This window comes from Liolophura sinensis, chromosome 10 (assembly GCF_032854445.1).
Source record: "Liolophura sinensis isolate JHLJ2023 chromosome 10, CUHK_Ljap_v2, whole genome shotgun sequence".
Lineage (NCBI taxonomy): Eukaryota > Metazoa > Mollusca > Polyplacophora > Chitonida > Chitonidae > Liolophura > Liolophura sinensis.
The window spans coordinates 32,748,813-32,774,018 of record NC_088304.1 but is presented as its reverse complement, the minus strand read 5'-3'; the positions used below and the strand labels follow the sequence as shown (position 1 = coordinate 32,774,018).

Here is a 25,206-nt window from a genome sequence, read left to right as displayed (position 1 = left end):
CGGTATGTGAATGTGGGACTATCTCATTGAAGTATGATGCCATGTGTGGCTCAAACCAGTTCATTCAAGTATTGCAATATATTGAAGGGGATAATTATAATCAAAATCAAGAGAGATTAAATAAAAAAAATATGGATACAGTGTATTGAGTAAAGTGCCGAGAAAAAAGATTATCCTTTCAACCCACGGACAAGGTTATGACGAGCAAAAGAGAGAGTGAGAGAAATAGGAGAAAAGGAAAACATTGCATAGCATTTGGGACTTATCATGTAGTTATGGATATCGATATATATTTTCTTGTTTGTACATGTATTATTTGGTAAATTTAAAGCAAGGCAAGTTTTCAATGTTCTTCTGAACTTGGGAATGATTATTAATTAATTCTGTTTATTTCTTTATTTATTTCATTGGTGTTTTACGCCGTACTCAAGAATATTTCACTTATATACGACGGCGGCCAGCATTATGGTGGGAGGAAACCGGGGAGAGCGCGGGGGAAACCCATGACCATCGGCATGTTGCGATGTGAATGGCGTCCCAGTACGGCCCAATGACTCAGGCACTTCTCTCCAAGTTCAGCTCACGCTGGTTTCATCTTCGACCGTACGTAGACTGATCTCTCAGCCACCTGGGGATGATCTTGGGTTTCCTCCAACCACGGTATTTTTGAGTAGGCCTACGGCTTAAAACACCAATCAAATAAATGAAATAAGTAGATACAATCTCATAGTTATACATTTCCCAGGTGATGTTTTCGTGTTACACCTTCGTTTATTGTCATTGGTCATTTGAAAACAGCGCCCGAATTGCTACATTTTCTATCCCGAAAGTGTTCGATTAGGAGAAGTCACTGTGTTTCGCGAGGTCGGTGATAGGTGTCGCTGTATATCACTTCCTGTCACACCACAACATTTGGATAGACTTGCGAGTGAAGAAGTGACATAAGCACAATGAGTAAATGGAAGGGATCTTGTGACAGATGTCAGCAAGCTCGATGAGCTCCTTGTTGCCTTTTGACGACACTGTCCAACTCGCCGAATTGCAATCTGATCCGTTTGCAGATACGACAGCCATGGGAGACCGAGAGCAAATTCTACCGCAGGATGAGGTGGATGGGGGCATTGTGGCGCCAGTTTCCGCGGAAGCAGACGGTATCTCGAGACGAAGAGGCTACCTGACTGTGGCAATCCTCCTCATGATCAATCTTCTTAACTACATGGACAGATTTACCGTTGCAGGTTGATATCCAGCTTATTTAAAATAAAATCAGTAAAGTTCAGACCACCATAGTTGCGGAATGTAACGTCGATGTCGGCTCTTCCTATCATTATGAAGCTGTATTGATCAGCACGAAGTTACGAGGAGAAACTGCTTCTAACGCGTCCTACCGACGACAAGCCACATTTACTGCATTTTCCGCATTTTCACACGCACATTAAATCTTTCCTAGAGTAAAAGGATGTCTACTGAGTAGTTCCCATAATCAACTAACCTATTCTGAGTTTCGCCAAAACAAAAACGATCCATTACAACTGCACAAATTCACAAAATAAATACATTTTCAGACAACACACACATTTTGGCCACCATCTCGTTCTGATGGTCGTACATACAAGTTGTGATGGTGATGGCAGGAAAAAATAAGGCCAAAAAAGGCCATAAAAATATGGCAATCATTACAGTAACACAAGGTAAGTCTAGTCATCCATTTGGCTGGTTCACTACCACTGTCGTCCGATGGCGCTAATCGCTTCAGTCTTGTTTGTTCTCACAAGTGATCAAAATCGTGACAGATGGCTTACAGCCACAGGAAATGAGTCTGAAAATGTATTTATCTTGTGAATTTGTTCTGTTGTCATGGATCATTCTTGGTTCGGCGGGACTCAGAACAGGTTAGTTGAATATGGGAACCACTTGGTTGACATCGATTTAGGCTAGGAAAGATTTAATGCCGGTGTGAAGATGCGGTAAATGTGGCTTACCGTTGATCAGACACATTAGAAGCGGTTTCTCCCCATAACCCTCCCAACACTTTGTGTTACTCGATACAGAGAGCTACATTCCACAACTAAGACTACTATGGAATCATTACATCCATAATATGTTATGTACACCTTGTTCTGTTTTAATGGTGTCGTTGTGAGTTCAAGTCCAGCTCATGGTGCCGTCCTCTCCGTCCTTATGTGGGAAGGTCTGCATATGGGGACTATTTATATCCAACAGGCCAATTGTGAATTTTACAAGAAAATTTAAATCTTCATGAAGATAACAGATAACAAATTTTAAGGGAACGAGATATTTTATATCCATTTAATAAAGCAGATTTCATGGGGAAAAATTTGAACCTCATTCCGTATTATCAGTCTTCCCGTCAAACACCATGCTTTAAAAATTATTTAAATTGTCCCAAATAAAAGTATGACAACTAAATAATACAGTGTTTCTTTCATGTAATTACCATGGGGATGTAAATGTCTTTAACAAAAACAGGTGAGATACAGCGTAAAGTGGTAAATTTGCAATCAATCACTGCTGTTTTCTTAATAATTCATACAGGGAGATATCCTAAATATAATTTATATATGTGTATTCAGTATTAAACTTTAAGTTTTGAATATACTTGTCATGGTGACCAATATTAACCATTTTTTTTTCAATAAAATATTTTTAAAAGTAAAACAATGAAAGATACACTGACATTCTTTAATGTACATATATGTAGGCTTAAATGGGAACACGGTAAACATCGGATTAATTTAGTAATTATGCAATTTATTTAATCTTAAAGGATGAAAAAATAATTTTCACTCAAAAAATCTGACATACCGAGTTAAAATCTATGTTTCTATCTGCAGTTGATTGTATTTTCTATTCTTGAGACTGAAGTTTTGTGTCACGTTTGAAGTCTGAATAATTCATTTTAAAAATTAACGGCCGTAAGTGGGAAGGTCTGGCACCAACCTGCAGATGGTCGTTGGTTTCCCCTGAACTCTGCTTGGTTTCCTTCCACCATAATGCTGGTCGCTGCTGCATAAGTGAAATGTTCTTGAGCACAGCATAAAACACCAGTCAAATAAATAAATAAAGACATTAACGTGGTGAGGAAATTGAATACTTTCTACACTGCCCTCAGTACGTCAGAGAAAGTGATTGAAAAGGTGTCCAAGCTTAAATTTATAGGATTTATGTTTTTTATGTTTACCGATATATGTCTTTCATTTGTACTATAAATAATGTCAAAGATTACATGTACATGGACTCTAAGGATTCCTTCATTGTCATATAACTGAAAAATTATTAAGTACCCCTAAACCCTAAGCACTCACTCACTGACTAAAATCTGAACGCCTGCAACATATGCCTAGTGCAAAGTTTCATGTGTTGATGTTTTTTTTGTTTTGTTTTGTTTTTTTTGTGTTGAATACCCTATCAACTGTCCTCAGTATATATATATTTGTGTGTGTGTGTGTGTGTTAAACGATTATAAGTTGTGATAGAGCAAGCTCTGTGGAGCTTTATTCCTGCTTCCTGCTCCTTGTCTCTGACTGATAACCTGCATATATGGTATATTGGTGAATGAAACAATATATAAACAAATATATAAGAGACTGGTATCAAAATTCCATTAAAAACTTCAAGACCGAGGCCCTATTATGGATTGTCAGTTGTTGTTTAATTCAATGATGGCTTTGTACAGTATGAAGTATCAGTGAATCAAATACATACAAATAACAAACAAACATTTGATTGAAACATTCCAGGTAACTGTTATAAGCATTCTGTTTTTCTGAAGCTGTGTTAATTCAATAATGTTAAATGTACTACCTCCATATTTAATATTTCTGACGTTGGTTCAGCCGGATTGACAAACAAAGGAAATATCACAATGTTAAAGAGGGAGGGAAATCATTAAGCTCGCTGAATAAAAAGGTGTGTTGTCTCAGGTAAGTATTATGTGTGTTCTGTGTTTTTACAGGTGTACTAGACCAGATACAGACAGCGTATGATGTGAACAAAGTAGAGCTGGGATTGCTACAGACCTCGTTCATCCTCAGCTACATGGTCCTCTCCCCCATATTTGGTTTCCTCGGTGATCGATGGATCAGAAAATACATAATGGCGGCTGGCATTTTGTTCTGGTCAGCTGTAACACTAACAGGGTCCTTCATGACGGTAGGTGTACGAACCGTTCTTTTTGTGTTTGGGAGGGGCCCTATTGCAGTGAGCTACAGAGGTTAGGGTTTGGGTCTGTGCAGCTTCAAGTTTACATGGGCTTACAATGTTATAAAGCATGGCTCGAAACCTTCTTGAGGCCTCCATGGCCGAGGTGGTTAGCGTGGCAGTGTGGCCCAGTGACAGAGGAGCCTCTCATCAGTGCAGTTGCTGTGAGTTCAAGTCCAGTTCGTGCTGGCTTCCTCTTTGTCCGTGTATGGGATGGTCTGCCAGCAAGCTGCAGATGATCATGAGTTTCCCCTATGTTCTGGCTGTTTTTTTCCCACCATAATACTGGCCGCCATTACATAAGTGAAATATTCTTGTGTACTGTTTAAAGCACCAATGAAATAAATAAATAAATAAAACCTACTCAGGCTTGTTTCTGGTCAAAACTACTGAAAAGCATCTCTGTGATTTCTTACATACATGTTTATTTATTTGATTGGTGCTTTACGCCGTACTCAAGAATATTTCACTTATACGACGGCGGCCAGCATTATGGTGGGTGGAAACCGGGCAGAGCCCGGGGGAAACCCACGACCATCCGCAGGTTGCTGGCAGACCTTCCCACTTACGGCCGGAGAGGAAGCCAGCATGAGCTGGACTTGAACTCACAGCGACCGCATTGGTGAGAGGCTCCAGGGTCATTACGCTGCGCTAGCGCGCTGAGCCACGGAGGCCCCTCCTTGACCATTAAAATTATATGTTGAGTTCATTCTTTTAAATGCTACAACTGGGTTTCGATCTCCAAAATACATCTTCATGATTTCTTAAATTGTACTTTAATACTACCAAATGGAATGTAAGTAATTGTCATAACATACCACATATTGTAAATTCATGAAAGAGTAACAAAAACAAATGTATTATATCTGAGCATAGCATGAAAAGTTGTACTTCACTAGTATATGTGTTACACCTGTAAAAGTTGATGAACAATACCACCATGCAGTGACGTTGTTGTTTATTGTTCAGAATTTCTGGGCATTTTTGTTCATAGCGAGCACTTGTGGGTATTGGAGAAGCGAGTTACTCCACCATTGCCCCCACCCTCATCGCTGACCTGTTTGCTAAGGACAAGCGCACCCTGATGTTAATGCTGTTTACTTCGCCATACCTGTAGGCAGGTGAGAACTCAAAAGGCCCATGAAAGTAATATCAACTGGCTCCTCACCTGTTTCTCTTTTTTTTGTTTGTAATATTAAAATGCCATATCTGATTGTTTAAAATCATAGTGGTGTTAACAGGAAGCCACATTTACTATAATTTTTGATCAACATTTCATTCTCTATTGTAACACATCTTCAGTGGACAATGCATTTAATGCTGCTAAGTGCAGATGTGGTTGTTAAAGCTCAGAGATTTGAAGAAAAAAAGCCAATGTAGATTTTAACTGAAAACCATAAATGTAAGGATTTTATTAGAAGGCACCTTAAACAGACTGCCTGAAGCCTGTTACTTCTGTAAGGAGTGAAGCAGATAACTGCCTGAAGCCTGTTACCTCTGTATAGAGTGGACCAGATAACTGTGGAGCAGATGACTGCCTGAAGCCTGTATTTTTTTCTGTATAGTGGAGCAGATAACTGCCTGAAGCCTGTATTTTTTTCTGTATAGTGGAGCAGATAACTGCCTGAAGCCTGTCACCTCTGTATAGAGTGGAGCAGATAACTGCCTGAAGCCTGTATTTTTTTTTCTGTATAGCGTGGAGCAGATAACTGCCTGAAGCCTGTCACCTCTGTATAGAGCGGAGCAGATAACTGCCTGCTTTGACCAGTGCTCCTGTTGTACTTTATTTAATTCTCTGTCAGGTAGCTGGCTGCTTTTCCAGGGTAGCCTTGTGTTCCAAAACCCTAGCGAAAACCCTGTAAATGTATACCAGGACAACGTCTTCTGTATGTTCCTAATGTAAAAATGTGAAATAAATGTGAATAGGGACACAATAAATAATGTAAATGTGTGAAATAAATGTGACTAGGGACACCATAAATAATGTAAATGTGTGAAATATATGTGACTAGGGACACAATAAATAATGTAAATGTGTGAAATAAATGTGACTAGGAACACCATTAATAATGTAAATGTGTGAAATAAATGTGACTAGGGACACCATTAATAATGTAAATGTGTGAAATAAATGTGACTAGGGACACCATTCATAATGTATATGTGTGAAATAAATGTGACTGTGGACACCATTAATGTAAATGTGTGAAATATATGTGACTAAGGACACCATTAATAATGTAAATGTGTGAAATATATGTGACTAGGGACACAATAAATAATGTAAATGTGTGAAATAAATGTGACTAGGGACACCATTAATAATGTAAATATGTGAAATAAATGTGACTAAGGACACAATAAATAATGTAAATGTGTGAAATAAATGTGACTAGGGACACCATAAATTACAGGTATCTTATGTGTAACATATCTCGTTCTCCTGTTTCAGTGGTATGGGATATATATTAAGCTCCAGCATAGCCAAGTGGACTGGACACTGGCAGTGGGCTCTCAGGGTATTCTTTCCATTTTCATTATTACTCCATTTAACTGATACAGTCACGTTATTGTATGTATATATGAACTGCTAATATGTACTTGTGTATCATTCAAGTTGTCTATCACCGCGATATGGCTGAAACATTTGCCAGTGTGATGATAAACCATACGAGTTGTTTATCACTGCGATATGGCTGAAACATTGCCAGTGTGATGATAAACCATACGAGTTGTCTATCACCACGATATGGCTGAAACATTGCCAGTGTGATGATAAACCATACGAGTTGTCTATCACCACGATATGGCTGAAACATTGCCAGTGTGATGATAAACCATACAAGTTGTCTATCACCATGATATGGCAGGAAACATTGCCAGTGTGATGATAAACCATACAAGTTGTCTATCACCACGATATGGCTGAAACATTGCCAGTGTGATGATAAACCATACAAGTTGTTTATCACCACGATATGGCTGAAACATTGCCAGTGTGATGATAAACCATACAAGTTGTTTATCACCGCGATATGGCTGAAACATTGCCAGTGTGATGATAAACCATACAAGTTGTTTATCACCGCGATATGGCTGAAACATTGCCAATGTGATGATAAACCATACAAGTTGTCTATCACTGCGATATGGCTGAAACATTTGCTAATGTGATGATAAACCATACAAGTTGTCTATCACTGCGATATGGCTGAAACATTGCCAGTGTGATGATAAATCATAATCATTCATCCAATTTTCAAGTTGTCTATATTTAACTTGCATGGGAAAGAGGCTAGAGAACCAGGTACTGATATCAGTCACTTTTTTTTGTTTGGGGCTGGGTGTGGGGGACGGGTTAATCTGTTTGTCAAGTTCTTCAGTGTATTCTTAGTTGAAAGTATTTTTAATGAGTGATAATTAATCAAAGCCTAATGGAATTTTCTACATGTATCTTTATTTGTGGATGACCATATATCTTAACAGTTGATGGAAAGACCCAGTGACTCATGATGAATTGTTTGTTGATATTTATTTCGTTTGTGTTTAGCATATTCAAGAATTTTTTACTTTATATACTGGGCAGAAGTCATGTCATTGGTTGGGTGTAACGTGGACATTGTACGATATTGTTAGAGAAGGCACGGCCCACAGCAGGGGAGACAACTCATGCCCATATGCTCTCCTGACGCATAGTTATACATGCTAATATGCAGACCAATACCCTTGTTACAATCAAGCCATATTGTACAATGGAAGGGGCTATACCAGAGAAAGGTTCAAATGATTCCCTGTGGCACAGTTGGTTAGTGCACTAGCGCAGCGTAGTGACCCAGAGGCCTCTCACCAATGTCGTCGCCGTGAGTTCAAGTCTGGCTCATACTGGCTTCCTCTCCGGCCGTACGTGGGAAGGTCTTCCAGCAACCTGCGGATGGTCCTGGGTTTTGCCAGTTTTTTTCCCACCATAATGCTGGTCGCTGTCATATAAGTGAATTATTCTTGAGTACGGCATAAAAAAAAAAAATCAAATAAATAAATAAACCAGATGATTCCCTTTCAGTAAATATCAGACTTGTACCTGTGCTACTGATAGTGTTAAGCTGATTCTGAAGTTTGAAGGAAAGTTAGTCGGAGGTTCGACCGTAGACAATGTATATTGTGTAAAATTGGTTATTTTGTATTTCAAAAGATAAGAGTTATTTGAATGTTAAAGTTCGAAAATGTAATGACTGGTGCAAACCACCGACTAGCTTATCTGCTCTAAGGAGTAATAATGTGATTGCCTTTATCAGTTGTGTTCCCCATCTGGAACGGTAACACTTGCACAAACAAGGCTGATACGTTGGCAAAGGTAATTATTAAATATTTGGGCTACTCTTCAGTATTAGCGAAAATTCAGTTGGAATTGTGCTGCTTGCTTTTCTAGCTGAAAACCTCTTTAAATAAAGGCCTGTTTCATTCTGTTGCTTCCAGGTGACCCCTATATTCGGGGTGATCAGCGTAGTCTTGATAATGGTTGTGGTGCGAGAGCCTCAGAGAGGGCAAGCTGAGGGTGGTACCCATATCACCCACACATCCTGGTGGACTGATATCAAGGCACTCTTACACAAGTATGTCTGGTTCTCTTATTTCCACTGTAACAGACTGTGGCATTAAGAAGTGCTCAGACATTCACAAAGGAGAATTTCACCTACATGTATTTTATGAGAAATCAGGATTTTCAAAGTATCCAATCTTTGACCAAAATGGCCAAATCCAATTTTAAACTTTTTTGTTTTATGAAAGGGGTTTAGCTGGTAGAAGATTTGTGAGCTTATTTTGAACGAAAAGAGCACTCGGCCTGATGTTATGCCTCAGATGTGATATTGTTAGACTTGTGCTGGTTTGGTGGACATGTTAGGTTTTTTTCAGTTTTGTTTATATGATTTTGGTGGTGGGAAATTTTAAACCCTGAAAACCAAACAGATCTACTTAATCTAACAAATAGAGCAGTGGACATCTGTGATGATAGAAAGAGGTAAAACATAAGTTTCTTCACAGGATAACATGTCCTAACTTCTGGACTTAACTCATCATGTACAGAATAGTGCAATTCAGACTTGAAAACATCAAGCAAATGATGTGACTCTTCATGGGAAATTTGTGTGTGGGGAAATATTTATTTATTTATTTGATTCAAAGAGGCCTACATGGTTAGCACGAGGGTGTTAACATGCCAGTAATGACCAATGAGCCTTTCACCCATGCGGTTACTGTGAATTCTAGTCCGGCTATATGTTGGCTGAAGGTCTTCCAGCAACTTGCGGATGGTTGTGGGTTTCCTCCGGGTTCTGGCCAGTTTCCTCTGACCATAATGCTGGCTGGCGTTGTAGTATAAGTGAAATAATCTTGAGTACGGCATTAAACACCAATGAAATGAATAAATAAATAAGTAAGTTTGATTTAGATTGACGTTTTGTGACGTACTTAGGAATTTTTCGCTTCTACACTGGCAGTCAGCTTTATAGTAGCAAAAGAGAGCCACTAACACCCGCAGGTTTCTGACAGACCTTCCCATTTATGGGCAAAAACAAATGACCTTCAGAGATGGTTGGATCATATTCCCGATGAGACACTAGCTTTCCTTTATGTTAGGAAACCTTGTGGAAATAACAGAGACTGGCGTGTGTAATGTTTAATGTGAAAGCAATGTTTAATGGTTTGAATTGATAGTCTGGATTTTTTTAGTGGTGTTAACACAGCATTTGATGTTACTGTGCATGTATTCGGTTGCTTGGCCCAGAACTGGTAAGTTGGGTGTTCCTCTGGAATAACTATATCGGGTGTTTTGTCTGGTGTCTTTGGCATGGCTGTCCAGTGAGGCAGCACTATAAATATAAACCAGTGTACATGCAGCACTGACATATTATTCGGGCCAACCTGCTACACGGAAACACAGTCTAGAATGACATAAAACCACAAGCTTTCACAAAAGCTGACAAGAGTATCTTCCCTTCTTTTTGACATGCATAACTCAGCCACTGATATGTGTTTGAAATCTGGTAGATTTTAAAAAATATTTGTTAGCGTATGTGTTTCTTTTTGTTTTCATTTTTCAGTAAGAGTTTTATTCTGTCCTCATGCGGGTTTACCTGCGTGGCCTTTGTCACAGGAGCGCTGGCTTTCTGGGCGCCTTACTTTATGATGGATGCCATAGGTGTACAGAGTGGCCAAAAAGGGGATGAGGCACGGTAAGTGTAATATGTTGTAATATGTAATAGCATGATCATATGATCCTCACAGATTATCATCATCAGATCCACCCCAAAATGATCATGCTATGACATCTTTATCAGTCAACCTATTGTTTATATTCACTTGGTACTCAAGAAAAGTCATGTTTCCAACAGATCAGACGAACACCTGATCACCATCACTGAGAATGGAATGAGATGCAACGTCGTCATATGAGGGGTTTGTCACATGGGATCCATCAAAGACTGACAGTGCATGATTCAGGGTGCTAGCCCAATCAAAAGCCTAGAAAGTAAATTGGGCTTAACCCCATTTCTTAATCGTGGTATACTTTGCAACCCACTTCCGTAATCAGAGAAATGCAGTTTATATATAGAAAATATTCATACTTCTAACCAGTTCATTTTAACTGTAAGGCATAGTGGAGAGAATGTCTACCTCATAGATAGTAAGCCCTGGGCTCAGTCCCAAATCAACCTGTACCAAACATTGGTACTTCCTCACTCTGAACTGGGGGGAACTTCTGAAACCCCGGTGTCAGTGTGATGTGATTAGGTGGAGCATCATGTGTGGTGTCTTTGGCATGTTGTTCCACTGAGGCAGCACTAAAAATATCGGAATTGAGTCTAGTCTGCCACATAGAGACACTGTTATTATATGACAGAAATATTGTTGAAACTGATGTGAAACTCAGTCGAACAAACATATCAAACAGACTGATTGGTCAACCACTCTCCAGTCAGGGATTGTGGCCATTTTATCCAGCAGGTAATTTGATATATTTATTTATTTCGTGTTTTACACCGCACTGAAGAATATTTCATTTATACGACGGCAGCCAGCATTGTGGTGAGAGGAAACCGGACGAAGACCGGGGAAAACCCACGACCATTTGCAGGTTGCCGACAGACCTTACCATGCATGACCGGAGATGAAGCCAGCATGAGCTGGACTTGAACAAGAGTGGCTGAACAAGATCAGTATAATCTTATGTCAAATGTTGCCCGGGAGCAGGACATGCCTAAAGGGTACTCTGTTCATGATCCCATACTCTGACATATGTATGTGAATGTATTCAAGTCTGGCTGTTATCTGGGAATTTCTATAATCCTGCACTTCTGTCATTCTTAATAGTAAAGAAGCAATAGGCTGAAAGTTTGTAAATAACTTGCCAAAGGTCAGTGGTTTCACCCTCCGGTTTCCTGTACCTGTTAAACTGACCTCCTTGATGTAAATTATAAATTACATTGTACTTGGGACTGGCTTTCAGCAGCAACCAAATAAATGAATAAATGCGCTTGCAGAGTTGGCCTGGTATTCGGCGTGATCACGTGTCTGGCAGGGTTTATAGGAGTGGCGGTGGGCACCGAGTCGGCACGGAGACTGAAGAAGCGTAACCCACGTGCGGATCCTCTCGTCTGTGCCTTCGGAATGCTCAGCTGCACCCCCTTCCTGTATTTTGCAATTGTAGTCTCAAAATATAGTGAAGCAGTCACATGGGTAAATAATTTTTTTTTCTTTTTCCTGCTGTTCTAAGCACATTATAGGTAAATTTTTAATGCATCAGTCATGTAAGATTTTCTTCTTTTGCCATGAATAGCTCAAATTAATACTGTTCGCAAAGTTTGAGTCTCCTACCTGTACTATAAAGAAAGGTAAAATTATTCTTAAGTTTGAAAAAGTTGTTCACATTGGAAGTTTAAGAACATTGTTTTTTCTGCACTTTAAAAACTGATATTTTGTGAAGGCTATTTATTTGGGCTATTCCAAAATAAGCACAAAACCTCAACTGGATTTACAGTTCAATTCTTTGCCGAAAATCTCCAGTGTAGTGACTGTCAGTAGATGATTTGTTAGATTAGAAGCTTGCTAATAGTGGGCTAGTGGCACACTGATCAGCATCCAGTGGCTACCAGAAAACGTGGTTCAGCTGGATGGAACCTCACGTGTATGTCAAGTGGATCATACATCTACATGTACATTAGTTTTCAAAGTAGGGCCTGACTGGCTCAGGTTGTTGAAGCTCTGGGTCGCTAAGACCACCCATCCATTGATCATTGAGGTTGTGTGTTCAAATCCACTTAGCTGTGGCAACCTACGGATGATCGTGGGTTTCCCCTGGGCTCTGCCCAGTTTCAACCCGACCCTAATGCTGTCCACCGTCGGATAAGTGAAATTTTCTTGAGTACGACGTAAAATACCAATCAAATAAATAAATCAACTTAGCTGCGGCCTTGTCACCAGGACTGTCAGGTACATATGCACCCAGATTGTGGGTTCAAACTGGGTCTTGGTCAGGGAACTTCCAGGTCCTCCGCTCTTACTGTTGTTGGGATCTACATGTAGGTGACAATAAATGAACAATGATGTTTATCTGGCTGTTTCATTGTCGTTAGTTTAAGACCACTTCTTGTCAGCCACCAGTAAGGTGTCCATATTTGTACATCACGTGTGGGAAAGTTCATCAGTAACTTACAAACGTTCAGATGTTTACTCGGGCTCTCCAATTTCCTCCATCAATTGAAAAATTCCTTGTGTTCAACACAAATAAAATAAAGAAGTATGCAGATATGTAATTTTATATTACAGAGTATCTCTATTTTGATTAGACAAGCCAATAGTGTGTAAGGAATGTATTGAAGATTCACTGTTTGCTGAAACAGTGAATGAGATTTTGTTATCTGTATCTTTTCAGGTTTTAATATTCCTTGGGGAGACAATGTTATGTCTAAATTGGGCTATTGTAGCTGATATGTTACTGGTAAGTGAGCATTACACATCTTTGAACTTTTATGCAAATACAGGTGTATCATGCAAAGATTTTGTATGTTACAGAGTGTGTTTTGTTCTGAAAATGTTTTGAAATGATTTAACAGATCTGTTCTGTTCACATTCCGGCCATTGCTTTTGACTTACTTATTTCATTGGAGTTTTATACCACACTCAAGAATATTTCACTTATAAGATATTGGTCAGCATTGTGGTAGATGGAAAACAGGCTCTGGAAACCCACAACCACCCTCAGGTTGCTGACAGCCCTTCCCAACTATGACTGTAGAGAGAGCCAGCATGATCTGAACAAGCTCAGGTCTCGGGTCATTGTGCTGCGTTCACCACAGAGGCTGCCCCTTTGCTTTTGCTGGCCAAGTTAAATTAAGGAAAAGAAATTACTGAAAGACCTTAATGTAACAATGATGAGTTTTCCACTGAACTCGGCTGCATTGAATTCATTAAAATGATCAGGGGGCTTTAGAATTGACCATTTCTGTCAGTGAATCCATCAACCACTCATTCTTACAGTCCGACTGTCAATCACCGTCTGTCTCATTTAATAACCCCCACAACCTCTTACTACAAGGGACATGCGATGTGAGTTCAACCCTGGCCTTGGACCGGGAATTTGTAGATTCCTCTCCTCTCATTGTTTGTGCTGCCTTGGTAACTAGAAACAGTCAAGGTTAATGGTTAATCATGAGGTAAATAGCCCAGGGTTATTACATGCTCTTCACCACAGACACTCAGCTTTCCACCTACTATGAAACTTCCTGCCATCATATTTAAATGAAAATTTCTTTGGTGTTATGAAATCAATCAGTGCCATAAATATTTTGTTTTTGTTTTCTCAGTATGTGGTGCTGCCAACTCGTCGCTCAACAGCTGAGTCTTTTCAAATCCTGATGTCCCATGCGTTAGGAGATGCTGGGAGCCCTTACCTTATTGGACAGGTGGGTTATTGATGTTTTTTAATTTTCTCTTTATTGATGTTATAATGCAATGTTCATACCAGCCTTAGCAAACCTAAACATTTACTGTAATTCTTCAAAGTAATTCTGTGAAAGTGTACTCTCAACAGCCGTAAAACTACATATAAATCACCTATAATTTCATGGAATTTTTCCTCGGCTAATCTTACCGATGTATTGAGTTGTTGAAAAATAATGTGACTGCGATCAGCAGTGACCGACCACATACATGTAATCATTGTTCTCTGCTCTAGCTCGTACAGCAGGGCAATTAGTTAGTAAAAAATTACATGAAATCATAAGTGAATTAATTTGTGTCTATAAAGACCTGTATAATCCAAACTTGTTTTCCCCTCTTAAAATGTGCATACATTTAATATCTGAATGTTGCATGTGGGAAGTTTGTCTGTAATTTGCCAAAGGTTAATGGTTTACTCCAGCCAGTCCGGTTTGCGGCACTGTTAAATCTTAATTACCAGTAGCATGCATGAAGTGAAAACAAGAATCAAATCAATAAATATATTTTCCTGATTTGCACGATCACCTGATGTAGGCCATACCAAGAGCTTTATTTAATATTACTGGTATTACATGTATTAATGTCACTTGCTTGGGCCTTGCTTTCAATAAAAATAGGACAAAGTCTGTATATTGTTATATTGTGTCATGTTTAGCATGACTGTTTAAATATAGCTTTGGTAGAACAGACAAGAACCATGGGCATATGATTCATTGAGTATAATGTTTAACACAAATCAAATAAAGTGATGTGACTGAAATAATGTTGAAAGCATAGAGAAGCCATACACAACCATCCAAACTTGCCTGTTCCATCAGCTTGCACCAACATTCCCACCAAACACCTGTTCGACAGTTCGAATATAACCGCTAAACATCCTGGAATTTTAGTCATAATAGACTGTAAAATCATGGAATATCATGGGATTTTAAAACCTCTCTTCAGTATGAACTCTGCAAACCTTATTTAACTTATCTATCTGCAGATATCCACAAGTTTGTTGCCGAATTACGCTCACAAGTCTGACGCTGTGGCTCAGTTCATCTCACTCCAATATGCTCTGTTTATCACCACATTTGTCTGCGTCTTGGGAGGGGCGTTCTTCTTAGCCACTGCTCTGTTCATCGACAAAGACAAAGCAAGGGTGGAAGCCGCTATCAGAGGTTGGTGAGGTTGAATATACTTTTGTTTTGTGTTTAACGTCAGCTATCTTTGAAATATTCCCACCCAACTCATTTTAGTCGTTTTAAGTCAAAGACAAAATGTATGCATTATAATGTGTGCACATGTTTATATGAGGAGCAGCTTTCCCGTGCTTCTACTAGCAGTAGCTACTGGGGAATTTTCCTTTAGCTCAGGTGGTCGAGTACTGAACTTGTGCTGTGGAGATCTGAGTTCCAATCCTGGTGTGCCCAACACTGGGAAAATCCTTCAAAATTTACTCACTTCTGCTGATTGCGAGAGATTTGTTGACCTGAGAAAGGGGTTTGTTTGGATGATATCCTACTGGAAAGGTGCACGCTCCCACATTAAAATTAATATTTTAAGATGTTTATTTTCCTTTGAAAATGCACCTTTTGGCCCAGAATTTTGTCAGATATCTTCTTGGAATACATTGCATATGATGTATGTAGAATCATTAGGAGACAGTCTGGCGAAGCTTGATAGGAATATGAGAGCAACAATGTTTACAGTGTGTATCATGTATATAGGGTCATCCCCTTAATAGAGATTTTCAAGGATAAGTGAAACGCTTTGGTTTTATTTCTTAATGTGCATGTTATCTTGTGTAATAACACATAACAGTACAAACAAAGTTTTCAACTTTCATTTGGGGGTTAAAATGGCTAGTAAGTACAGTTTTCTTAAGACTCCAGCGGTCAGTCCAGAAATTAAGTAGCCTGCAGCAGTGATGTCAATGATTATCCCTCTTTAGAAAGAACTCTTTAGGGTACAGACTGAATGGGTCTGGCCAAATGGGGGCAGGGGTGTGGGGAACAGACCGAATGAGGGCGGGTGTAGGGGCGGAGAGGGGACCCTAAGCTGGCCCAAAGAAGCCATGCAGTGTCTGTACATGTATACTTGTCACCTTATCCACACAGTAGCGACACGGTTCACCTGGCTCGGGGCACTTCTCAGGTGTTCACCGAGTTCGTAATGAGGTAATTTCTGAAGAAATCCGACTAATAATGAAAATTATGAAATAAGAATAATAGAATAACAGTGTTACACTTAGACTACATATTACCCTGTATAGGCTAATGTAAGAGTGTCTATCATCACAATGTTAAGCTGGCTGTCAAGACTCTGACACAGTTTTTTTTGGCACCTCGTTGATGCCATAATCTACCCAAGTTTCTCACGCCTGCTGAGCTCAACTTGCTTTGCTTTAATGCTGAACATTTAGACAGGTCTATGGTTATGGACTTAACCTGGTATTTTAATAAGGCAGCATGTGGATTCCAGGGCTTCATTTGGCATAAAATTGGTGTACATGTACACAGGTTTGAAATGCAAGAAACGTGCGCACGAAATTAGTTTTGCCAATTGAAATTGACAACATGTACATGTAAATACTAGTTTCTTACTGGACTACTTGTCCCATCATCTGTTTTTCACAAATGTGCCTTCAAGATTTTCTGTAATGAATTGAACCATATTAAATTGGGCAGAATATATTAGAGAACAGCTTTCATCCAGTTCATGAATGTAAAATGACAATTTTTGAGTACAGCATTAAACTCCAGTGAATGAATGTAATGATTGACTCACAAATTTACACATGTAGTGGTCATGACATATTCTGTTGACGTTTTATTGATTTTCAACATGAAAGCAGTCTGCTTTTCTGTAAACTCGTGCGGCATGTTTTCCTTCAAATCACTAGAAAGATTGTTTATATGTTCATGTACTTATAAAAAATGCATACATGTATAATAGATTGTAATATGAAACAATAAAACCATGACAGAAAAGAAAACAGAACAGCTTGATGATGTAAACAACCAACTTTACTTAACAGGAAGTAACGACTCCGACTCGGATATATCATCACTGGATTCTGACACAATGGGACACAATGAGGAGATGCTCGACTCTTACCCATAAAGCAACAGTAAAACAACTAGCTTTTCAATCTTGGTTGATTAGTGTGGTTTTAATTCTGTATGTTTGACGGCAAGGGTTTTGTAATGCTTAATTGTCCAGGTGTTATAATGCTTGTTTATCTAGGTGTTGTAATGGTTGGTTATCTAGGTGTTGTAATGCTTGGTTATAAAGGTGTTGTAATGCTTGGTTATCTAGATGTTGTAATGCTTGGTTATCTTGGTGTTGTAATGCTTGTTTATCTAGGCGCTTTAATGTTTGGTTACCTAGGCATTGTAATGCTTGGTTATCTAGGCGTTGTAATGCTTGGTTATCAAGGTGTTGTAATGTTTGGTTATGTAGATGTTGTAATGCTTGGTTATCTTGGTGTTGTAATGCTTGGTTATCTTGGTGTTGTAATGCTTGGTTATCTAGGTGTTGTAATGCTTGGTTATCTTGGTGTTGTAATGCTTGGTTATCTAGATGTTGTAATGCTTGGTTATCTAGGTGTTGTAATACTTGGTTATCTAGGTGTTGTAATGCTTGGTTATCAAGGTGTTGTAATGCTTGGTTATCTAGATGTTGTAATGCTTGGTTATCTTGGTGTTGTAATGCTTGGTAATGTGTTACATGTACATGTATATGGGAAGCCAGTAATGCTACAACTCTTTTTTTTTTCCTTTCTGTTGTTTAATGCTTCAGTTAGTGTTTTAATGCTTAATATTATTTGATTGAGGTGGGGATTTGTAATTGGTTTTGTGTTGTTGCTCACTGGGGTGTTGTACCTGGTTTGTGTGTTGTACCTGGTTGTGTGGTGTTCCTGACTGGGGTGTTGTACCTGGTTGTGTGTTGTTCCTGACTGGGTTGTTGTACCAGGTTGTGTGTTGTTCCTGACTGAAGTGTTGTACCTGGTTGTGTGTTGTTCCTGACTGAGGTGTTTTACCTGGTTGTGTGTTGTTGCTGACTGGGGTGTTGTAGCTGGTTGTGAGTTGTTCCTGACTGAGGTGTTGTACCTGGTTGTGTGTTGTTGCTGACTGGGGTGTCGTACCTGGTTGTGTGTTGTTGCTGACTGAGGTGTTGTACCTGGTTGCGTGTTGTTCCTGATTAGAGAGTTGTACCTGGTTGTGTGTTGTACCTGGTTGGGGTGTTGTACCGGGTTGTGTGTTGTTCTGACTGGGGTGTTGCACCTGGTTGCGTGTCGTTTCTAATTAGAGAGTTGTGCCTGGTTGTGTGTTGTTCCTGATTGTGGTGTTGTACCTGGTTGTGTGTTGTTGCTGACTGGGATGTTGTACCTGGTTGTGTGGTGTAGCTGACTGGGGTGTTTTACCTGGTTGTGTGTTGTTGCTGACTGGGGTGTTGTACCTGATTGTGTTGTTGTACCTGGTTGTCTGTTGTTCTTACTGGGGTGTTGTACTTGGTTATGTGTTGTTCCTGGTGTATGTTGCTCCTGGTCGTGTGTTGCTCCTGAAGGTGTGTTGCCCCTGGTGGTGTGTTGCCCCTGGTGGTGTGTTGCTCTTGGCCTTGTGTTGCACCTGAACATGGATTGCTCCTGGTCGTTTCTTCTTTCCGGTTGTGTGTTGCTCCTGGCCATGTGTTGCTCCTGGTCGTGTGTTGCTCCTGGTCGCGTATTGCTCCTGGCCGTGTGTTACTCACAGTCGTGTGTTGCTCCTGGTCATGTCTTGCTCCCAGTGTTGTGTTGCTCCTGATCGTGTCTTGCTCCCATTCGTGTGTGCTCCCAGTCGTGTGTTGCTCCTGGTTGTGTCTTGCTCCCAGTTGTGTGTTGCTCCCAGTGGTGTGCTGCTCCCAGTCGTGTGTTGCTCCTGGTTGTGTCTTGCCCCCAGTCGTGTGTTGCTCCTGATCGTGTGTTGCTCCCAGTCGTGTGTTGCTCCTGGTTGTGTCTTGCCCCCAGTCGTGTGTTGCTCCTGGTTGTGTCTTGCCCCCAGTCGTGTGTTGCTCCTGGTCGTGTGTTGCTCCTGGTCGTGTGTGCTCCCAGTCGTGTGTTGCTCCCAGTCGTGTGTTGCTCCTGGTTGTGTCTTGCCCCCAGTCGTGTGTTGCTCCTGATCGTGTGTTGCTCCCAGTCGTGTGTTGCTCCTGGTTGTGTCTTGCCCCCAGTCGTGTGTTGCTCCTGGTTGTGTCTTGCCCCCAGTCGTGTGTTGCTCCTGGTCGTGTGTGCTCCCAGTCGTGTGTTGCTCCTGGTCGTGTGTGCTCCCAGTCGTGTTTTGCTCCCGGTTGTGTGTTGCTCCCAGTCGTGTTTTGCTCCCGGTTGTGCGTTGCTCCCGGTCATGTGTGCTCCTGGTGTGCTCCTGGTGTGCATGTGTGCTCATTTCTTGTCTCCGGTGGTGTGTTACTCCCAGATGTGTGTTGCTCCTGGTCATGTGTTGCTGCTGGTCGTGGATTGCTCCCAGTCATGTGTGGCTCCCGGTCATGTGTTGCTCTGTTGTGTGTTGTTCCCGATCGTATGTTGCTCCCGGTCGTGTGTTGCTCCCAGGCGTGTGTTGCTCCTGGCCGTGTGTTGCTGCCGTTCGTGTGTTGCTGCTGGCCGGGGATTGCTCCCGGTTGTGTGTTGTTCCTGTTTGTGTGTTTTGCTCCTGGTCATGTGTTGTTCCTGGTCGTTTTTTGTTTCCGGTGGTGTGTTGCTCCTGGCGGTGTGTTGCTACTGATCGTGTGTTGCTCCCGGTCATGTGATGCTCCCGGCCGTGTGTTGCTCCCGGTCGTGTGTTGCTCCCTGTCGTGTATTGCTCCTGGCCGTGTGTTATTCCTGGCCGTGTGTTGCTCCTGGTTGTTTGTTGTTTCCGGTGGTGTGTTGCTTCCTGTCATGTGTTGCTACTGGTCGTGTGTTGCTCCTGGCTGTGTGTTGCTCCTGGTCGTGCATTGCTCCTGGTTATGTTTTGTTCCTGGTTGTGGTATTGTACACTACATGGTCAGGTGGCATTGTTTGCTTTTTTCTTCACACACATACCTTTAGCCTGGATCTGTATAGACACTAACAGCTGTGAGTATGATGGGACACTGTCTCGTTGGATACCGTCTCATGGGGCACTCTCTTGGGTCTCCGTATCATGCGGCACTGTGTCACAGGGCACTGTCTCATTGGACACTGCCACGTGGGGCACTCTCTTGAGGCTCTGCTTCATGGAGCACCATGTCATGGGGCACCGTCTCTTCACGTGTACCTGTAGTCAATATTCCTAACATTAACAGCTCAACAGGTCCTTACAGTGACAGTCTCTGTGGATCAGCCGTGGACTAGTTAGACTATGTGCTCTAACCCAGGTGTGGGCCCTGTCTCACAAAACTTTAGAAATCAATTTTTCATAGCTGTTCTCGTAAACCTAGACAATGTCCTTTTGGGAAAAAGATAAGAGAAATATGAAGTTTTGTGAAAGTGGCCCCTGCCTTGTTACCTCCTTTGTAAACTCTCTAACATCCAAATGATCAATCATCAGTGATTATGGCTTAACACCACTTCAGCAATACAGCAACCATGGCATGGCGACAGCACACATCTGAAGTGCTGACATTAAACTCTTACTTGCTAGTTTGGGAACAGCAGGAAACATTTTGGGTGGGAAAGTTGGAGGCAGCTGCATTTACTTGGCATATTAGTATTGGCTTTCATTTTAGTTTCAGGTATTAAGTAAGTATTTGATTTGTTAATAAATGTATTAAAGCAGTGTGGATATTGTACTGTATGTATCACTGATTTAGGTCCTGTTACACCAAGTTCATCACAGACTACATCTACCAGTGTTACATACAATGTACTTCTGTATGTGCCATATGTTGTAAAGTTCATCAGTTACTTGTCAAAGGCTGGGGGGTTTAATCCTGGCACTTAATCCACTGACTGTGGTGTTGTAGGTGGAATGGTTTGGGGTACTGGGTTGAGGTCCCAATCAAAAAAGTGCATGCTAGTAAAGAAAATGATTTGTGTGTATTAAAGCCTAATGGAAATAAATGAAGAGCCATGTATAACATCTTATAGAATTAGATGTTCCAGAGAGATAAACTTTAATTTTATAACCAGTGATATGAATATACAGGATTTTCACATTGTTTCTCTTTTTTTTAATATTTTTTTCCATGATTATGACTTTAATTGTGCAAAAAAGTCGATAATCAAATGACTGTTACATCACTGTATTATGAGAATCTTCAAACTGGGAGATAAAAAAGACACTGTTTTTGCCTTTTTCACTGGAAAATTCTTGACTGTCTGCAGATATGCTCTTCATTTTTTGAAATGGTTCATTTAGCTTTCTGATTACCTGTAGTAGAAGATGGCGAGGAGTTATTGTTGTTTCTTTGTAATGGGGAGGGGGGCAGGGCTAGAATTTGGTTTCGGTGAAGCGGTTAAATTAAAACATTCTCATCTTCAAATTGGTTCTAGATGCGGCCATGCAAGTCGAGAACAATCAAGAACTTCCTGACAAGGCAGGTAACCTCAGTGGTGAAGACTTCGGCACCAGAAACAGGAATGTGTTTGCAAATTCTGCTCAACTTGCTAACCCTGTAGCATAGAACACCAGGAAACAAGACCTGTGTGAATTAGCCTACAGAAATTTTGAACGTGCTACCATGCCTTGGGGCATTACCTTCACCAGGAAAAACCAAGGCAGATGACAGCTATCCCCAAGAGTTGTTGCCCTTGATGCACTCTGGCTTCACACCAGGTGGACTTCAAGTTATGTGTAAAAATGTTAAAATCATCGACAGCTGTCATTTGAATCACATGCCCTCAGAGTGATCTATCTTTAGAAAGCCATTCTAACAATATATGTACATGTTTAAAAAATAAAAACAAAACGAAAAAGCTTTTTTCTGTTTCTACATCAGGTTTGCCCTGTTGCAGTTTGCACTTCTGCTGTCTGCAGTGATACCAAATGCTAGCAGAGTAAAATCATGACTGGTAGTGTTGACATGTTGATATGTACACCACAAGCTGGAAAGCCCTGAGGTTCAGTGGAGTACACAACAGCCACGGAATGTCTAAAGCAAAACGACTTGTTGACCTCTCGCAGAATGTTGCTATGACAAGTTATGGCCCCTTTTAGTGGTAGAATACTAGGAAATTTCTGTCTTCAGCATGAACAGGTGCTAGTTAATAATTAGAAATGAATTTATGTACGAGTGTTTGTGAACTTATTCGTCAACAGTATCTGACACCTTGTCCACATTTAAATACACATGTATGTAGTGTTAAAATGGCTATGTAAAGGAAGATCACTCTGATAACCTGTGGTGAAAGATTCTTTCCAAAGGAATCACCCTATGTAAGTGCTCACTATGACAAAAAAAAAATATTTTTTTGTTGATATAAATTTTAAGTTTGTCACAGAGTGTGAGAGCGTTGTAGTGACAGTCAGCAGTGTGTGTTATCCATTCACCAAAACAACACTCACTGAAATGCCCCCAGAGCTCTGTTGAGAAAGTGCTACTTGTATATAGTCATATAGCCATATAATCAAGTATGTGGCCAAAGATGTCGATCCCTAACAAGTGGATAAGCTGTAAGCTATAGTTAATTTAAATACCACCATTCCATGCACAACTTTGATTAAAGATGTACAGATGTACCAGGGATTTAAATACATACTTTATGGAAGTCTTGGTAACTTTGGTGAGAGAATTTTAATTACTTTGTGTGTGTTCTTGTTTTAATATCATTCTTTCCTGATCTCATTGAAACTATAACAGTAATAATTGACGCCAGAACTTTTCACCAATGCGTTAGCTGAGTTGATGAGCTGATGCCGACTTCCTTTTTGGATCGTCCATGGGAAGACTTGCCAACAGCAGCCTGCGAGTTTCCTCCATGAGTTTCCCCCATGGGTTTCCTCTATGCCTCCTCCCAATCAAGGTGCACTATTGGCTTTTCCTGGTCAGACAGACCATGTGACTCGTAAATTCCCGTTTACAGCAATGCTCCAATTTATGTATTTATTTGATTGATTTTTTACGCCGTACGCAAGAATATTTCACTTATATGACAGTGGCCAGCATTATGGTGGGATTAAACCCACGACCATCCGTAGGTTGCTGACAGACCCTCCTACTTATTATAACATCAATGAGATAAATAAAGTAAAATAAATTGTGCCTAGCATGCATTTTTCGTCTTTATATTTTTCGTATAATGAATTATGCCATTGAAAACTTGGTAAAGCCTTGAAATTGAAATAAACTTCTACCCACCTTGAAAAGCCTGGAATTTTATTGTTGCTTATGGTTAGGCCTGGAAACAATGTATTGGAAATATTTACTATCCAGCAGCTTTGAATTTGTATGTATTTGATGCACAGCTGTGTGCTGTGAAGGTTTAATAAGGTCATTAGCTTGCCTGTGCAAAGTACAGGTGCAGCTTATGTTATACTTGGGAGTTGGCCTTAGCTAATAGCGCATAGTGTATTAGAATCAGTGTTAAAGTAAATTACGTGTCATTTATGCATATGAATTACCTTCAGTGACAAAATTCATGACTTAAAGCATTGTGTATTGATTTATTTATTTATTTGATTGGTGTTTTACGCCGTACTCAAGAATACATTGTGTATTGTAATGGGTGTTAAAATAAATGTTAGGCTGGGGTGGTATCTCAAAAAGTTCTGCATGTATTGAGGTCAGGTGCAATAGCACAAGGATGATGTTCCATCGTTGATGTGCTGTGTGCATATTAAACAGTACAAATTCCTGAATTGCTGACTTAGTGTATTCTGTATTAGAACACATGTAGAGCACAATAACATGAGGGGGGTGTTGCATTGTTGATACGTTGTGTGCATATTAATTACCATCAGTGACAAAATTCGATTTCCAAACCCACTTGTTCCAAGTGTAGCAGTTAATGGTCGGATTAAGTCCTAATGTGTTTAAAATTTTAACCAAACTCAGCAGCCAATGCAGTTGTCCAAAGTCAAAGTTTAACAGCAGCAGTTTTAGTTCAGTTCATATCTAATATACTTCTGCGCAATTATTTTTGGGCCAAACAGAAAACTGAAGACTTGGCTTAAAGAAACATTAGTGACAGTGAACGATAGTGCTGCTATTTTAGACGGCATCTACATAATGTCCACTGACATGTGTCTGAATGGACAACTGAATGCTCAATTTTAATTAGGTTTCAATTCAACAAATCAACAATCAACTCGCCACAATCAGAGGCAGGGGCCTCTGTGGCCAATGTAGTTATCACGGCAGCGCGGCGTAATGACCCTGAAGCCTCTCACCAATACGATCGCTGTGAGTTCAAGTCCAGCTCATGCTGGCTTCCTCTCTGGCCATACGTGGGAAGGTCTGACAGCAACCTGCAGATGGTCGTGGGTTTCCCCCAGGCTCTGCCTGGTTTCCTCCCACCATAATGCTGACTGCTGTCGTACAAGGGAAATATTCTTCATTTCTGCATATAACACCAATCAAGTAAATAAATAAATTAGGAACATGGTCAAAAAGTTTTTAGACTCCTTTTGCAGTGTAGATGAGGAGGGATGTTCAGTGAACTTCTAATGTCAGACACAGTAGTGTTTAGTAATTATGCAGCCTAACATGGCTTGCATTGTGGATTGTGGGAATCTTTGTGCTGCCTCACTTGCATGTCATCTCTTCCAGAGGGCAGTTTAAACCAGTAAAGGGTTTCTCCTAATTCTTTTAATAGAAACCTTAAGTTACATAGCTTATAACTTCAAACTAGAATAGATAAACTAATAGCTTTAAGTTACAGGTTAACTGAAATTTTTGTGCACAGCACAACGGGAATAGGCCTATTCCATCGTTGACTCGATGCGCACGTATTAAATACCATAAATTACTGAATTTTTGGTAGTATTTATGTATTTATTTGATTGGTGTTTTACGCTGTACTCAAGAATATTTCACTTATGAGATGGCAGCCAGCATTATGGTGGGTGG

The 25,206-nt window shown here is 40.3% G+C and overlaps 1 protein-coding gene across 1 annotated transcript; it reads left to right on the top strand.

Annotated features, from left to right (window-relative positions):
- The first annotated feature begins 912 nt into the window (after positions 1–912).
- Positions 913–24,071, top strand: LOC135476732 (protein spinster homolog 1-like). The gene is given in 13 exon segments (XM_064756852.1): positions 913–1,238; positions 3,977–4,179; positions 5,191–5,214; positions 5,216–5,315; positions 5,318–5,342; positions 6,674–6,740; positions 8,695–8,831; positions 10,320–10,451; positions 11,760–11,955; positions 13,151–13,216; positions 14,082–14,180; positions 15,203–15,380; positions 21,692–24,071. Coding segments are annotated over 13 exon segments (1,617 nt in total). The 5' UTR covers positions 913–979; the 3' UTR covers positions 21,823–24,071.
- Positions 24,072–25,206: the final 1,135 nt, after the last annotated feature.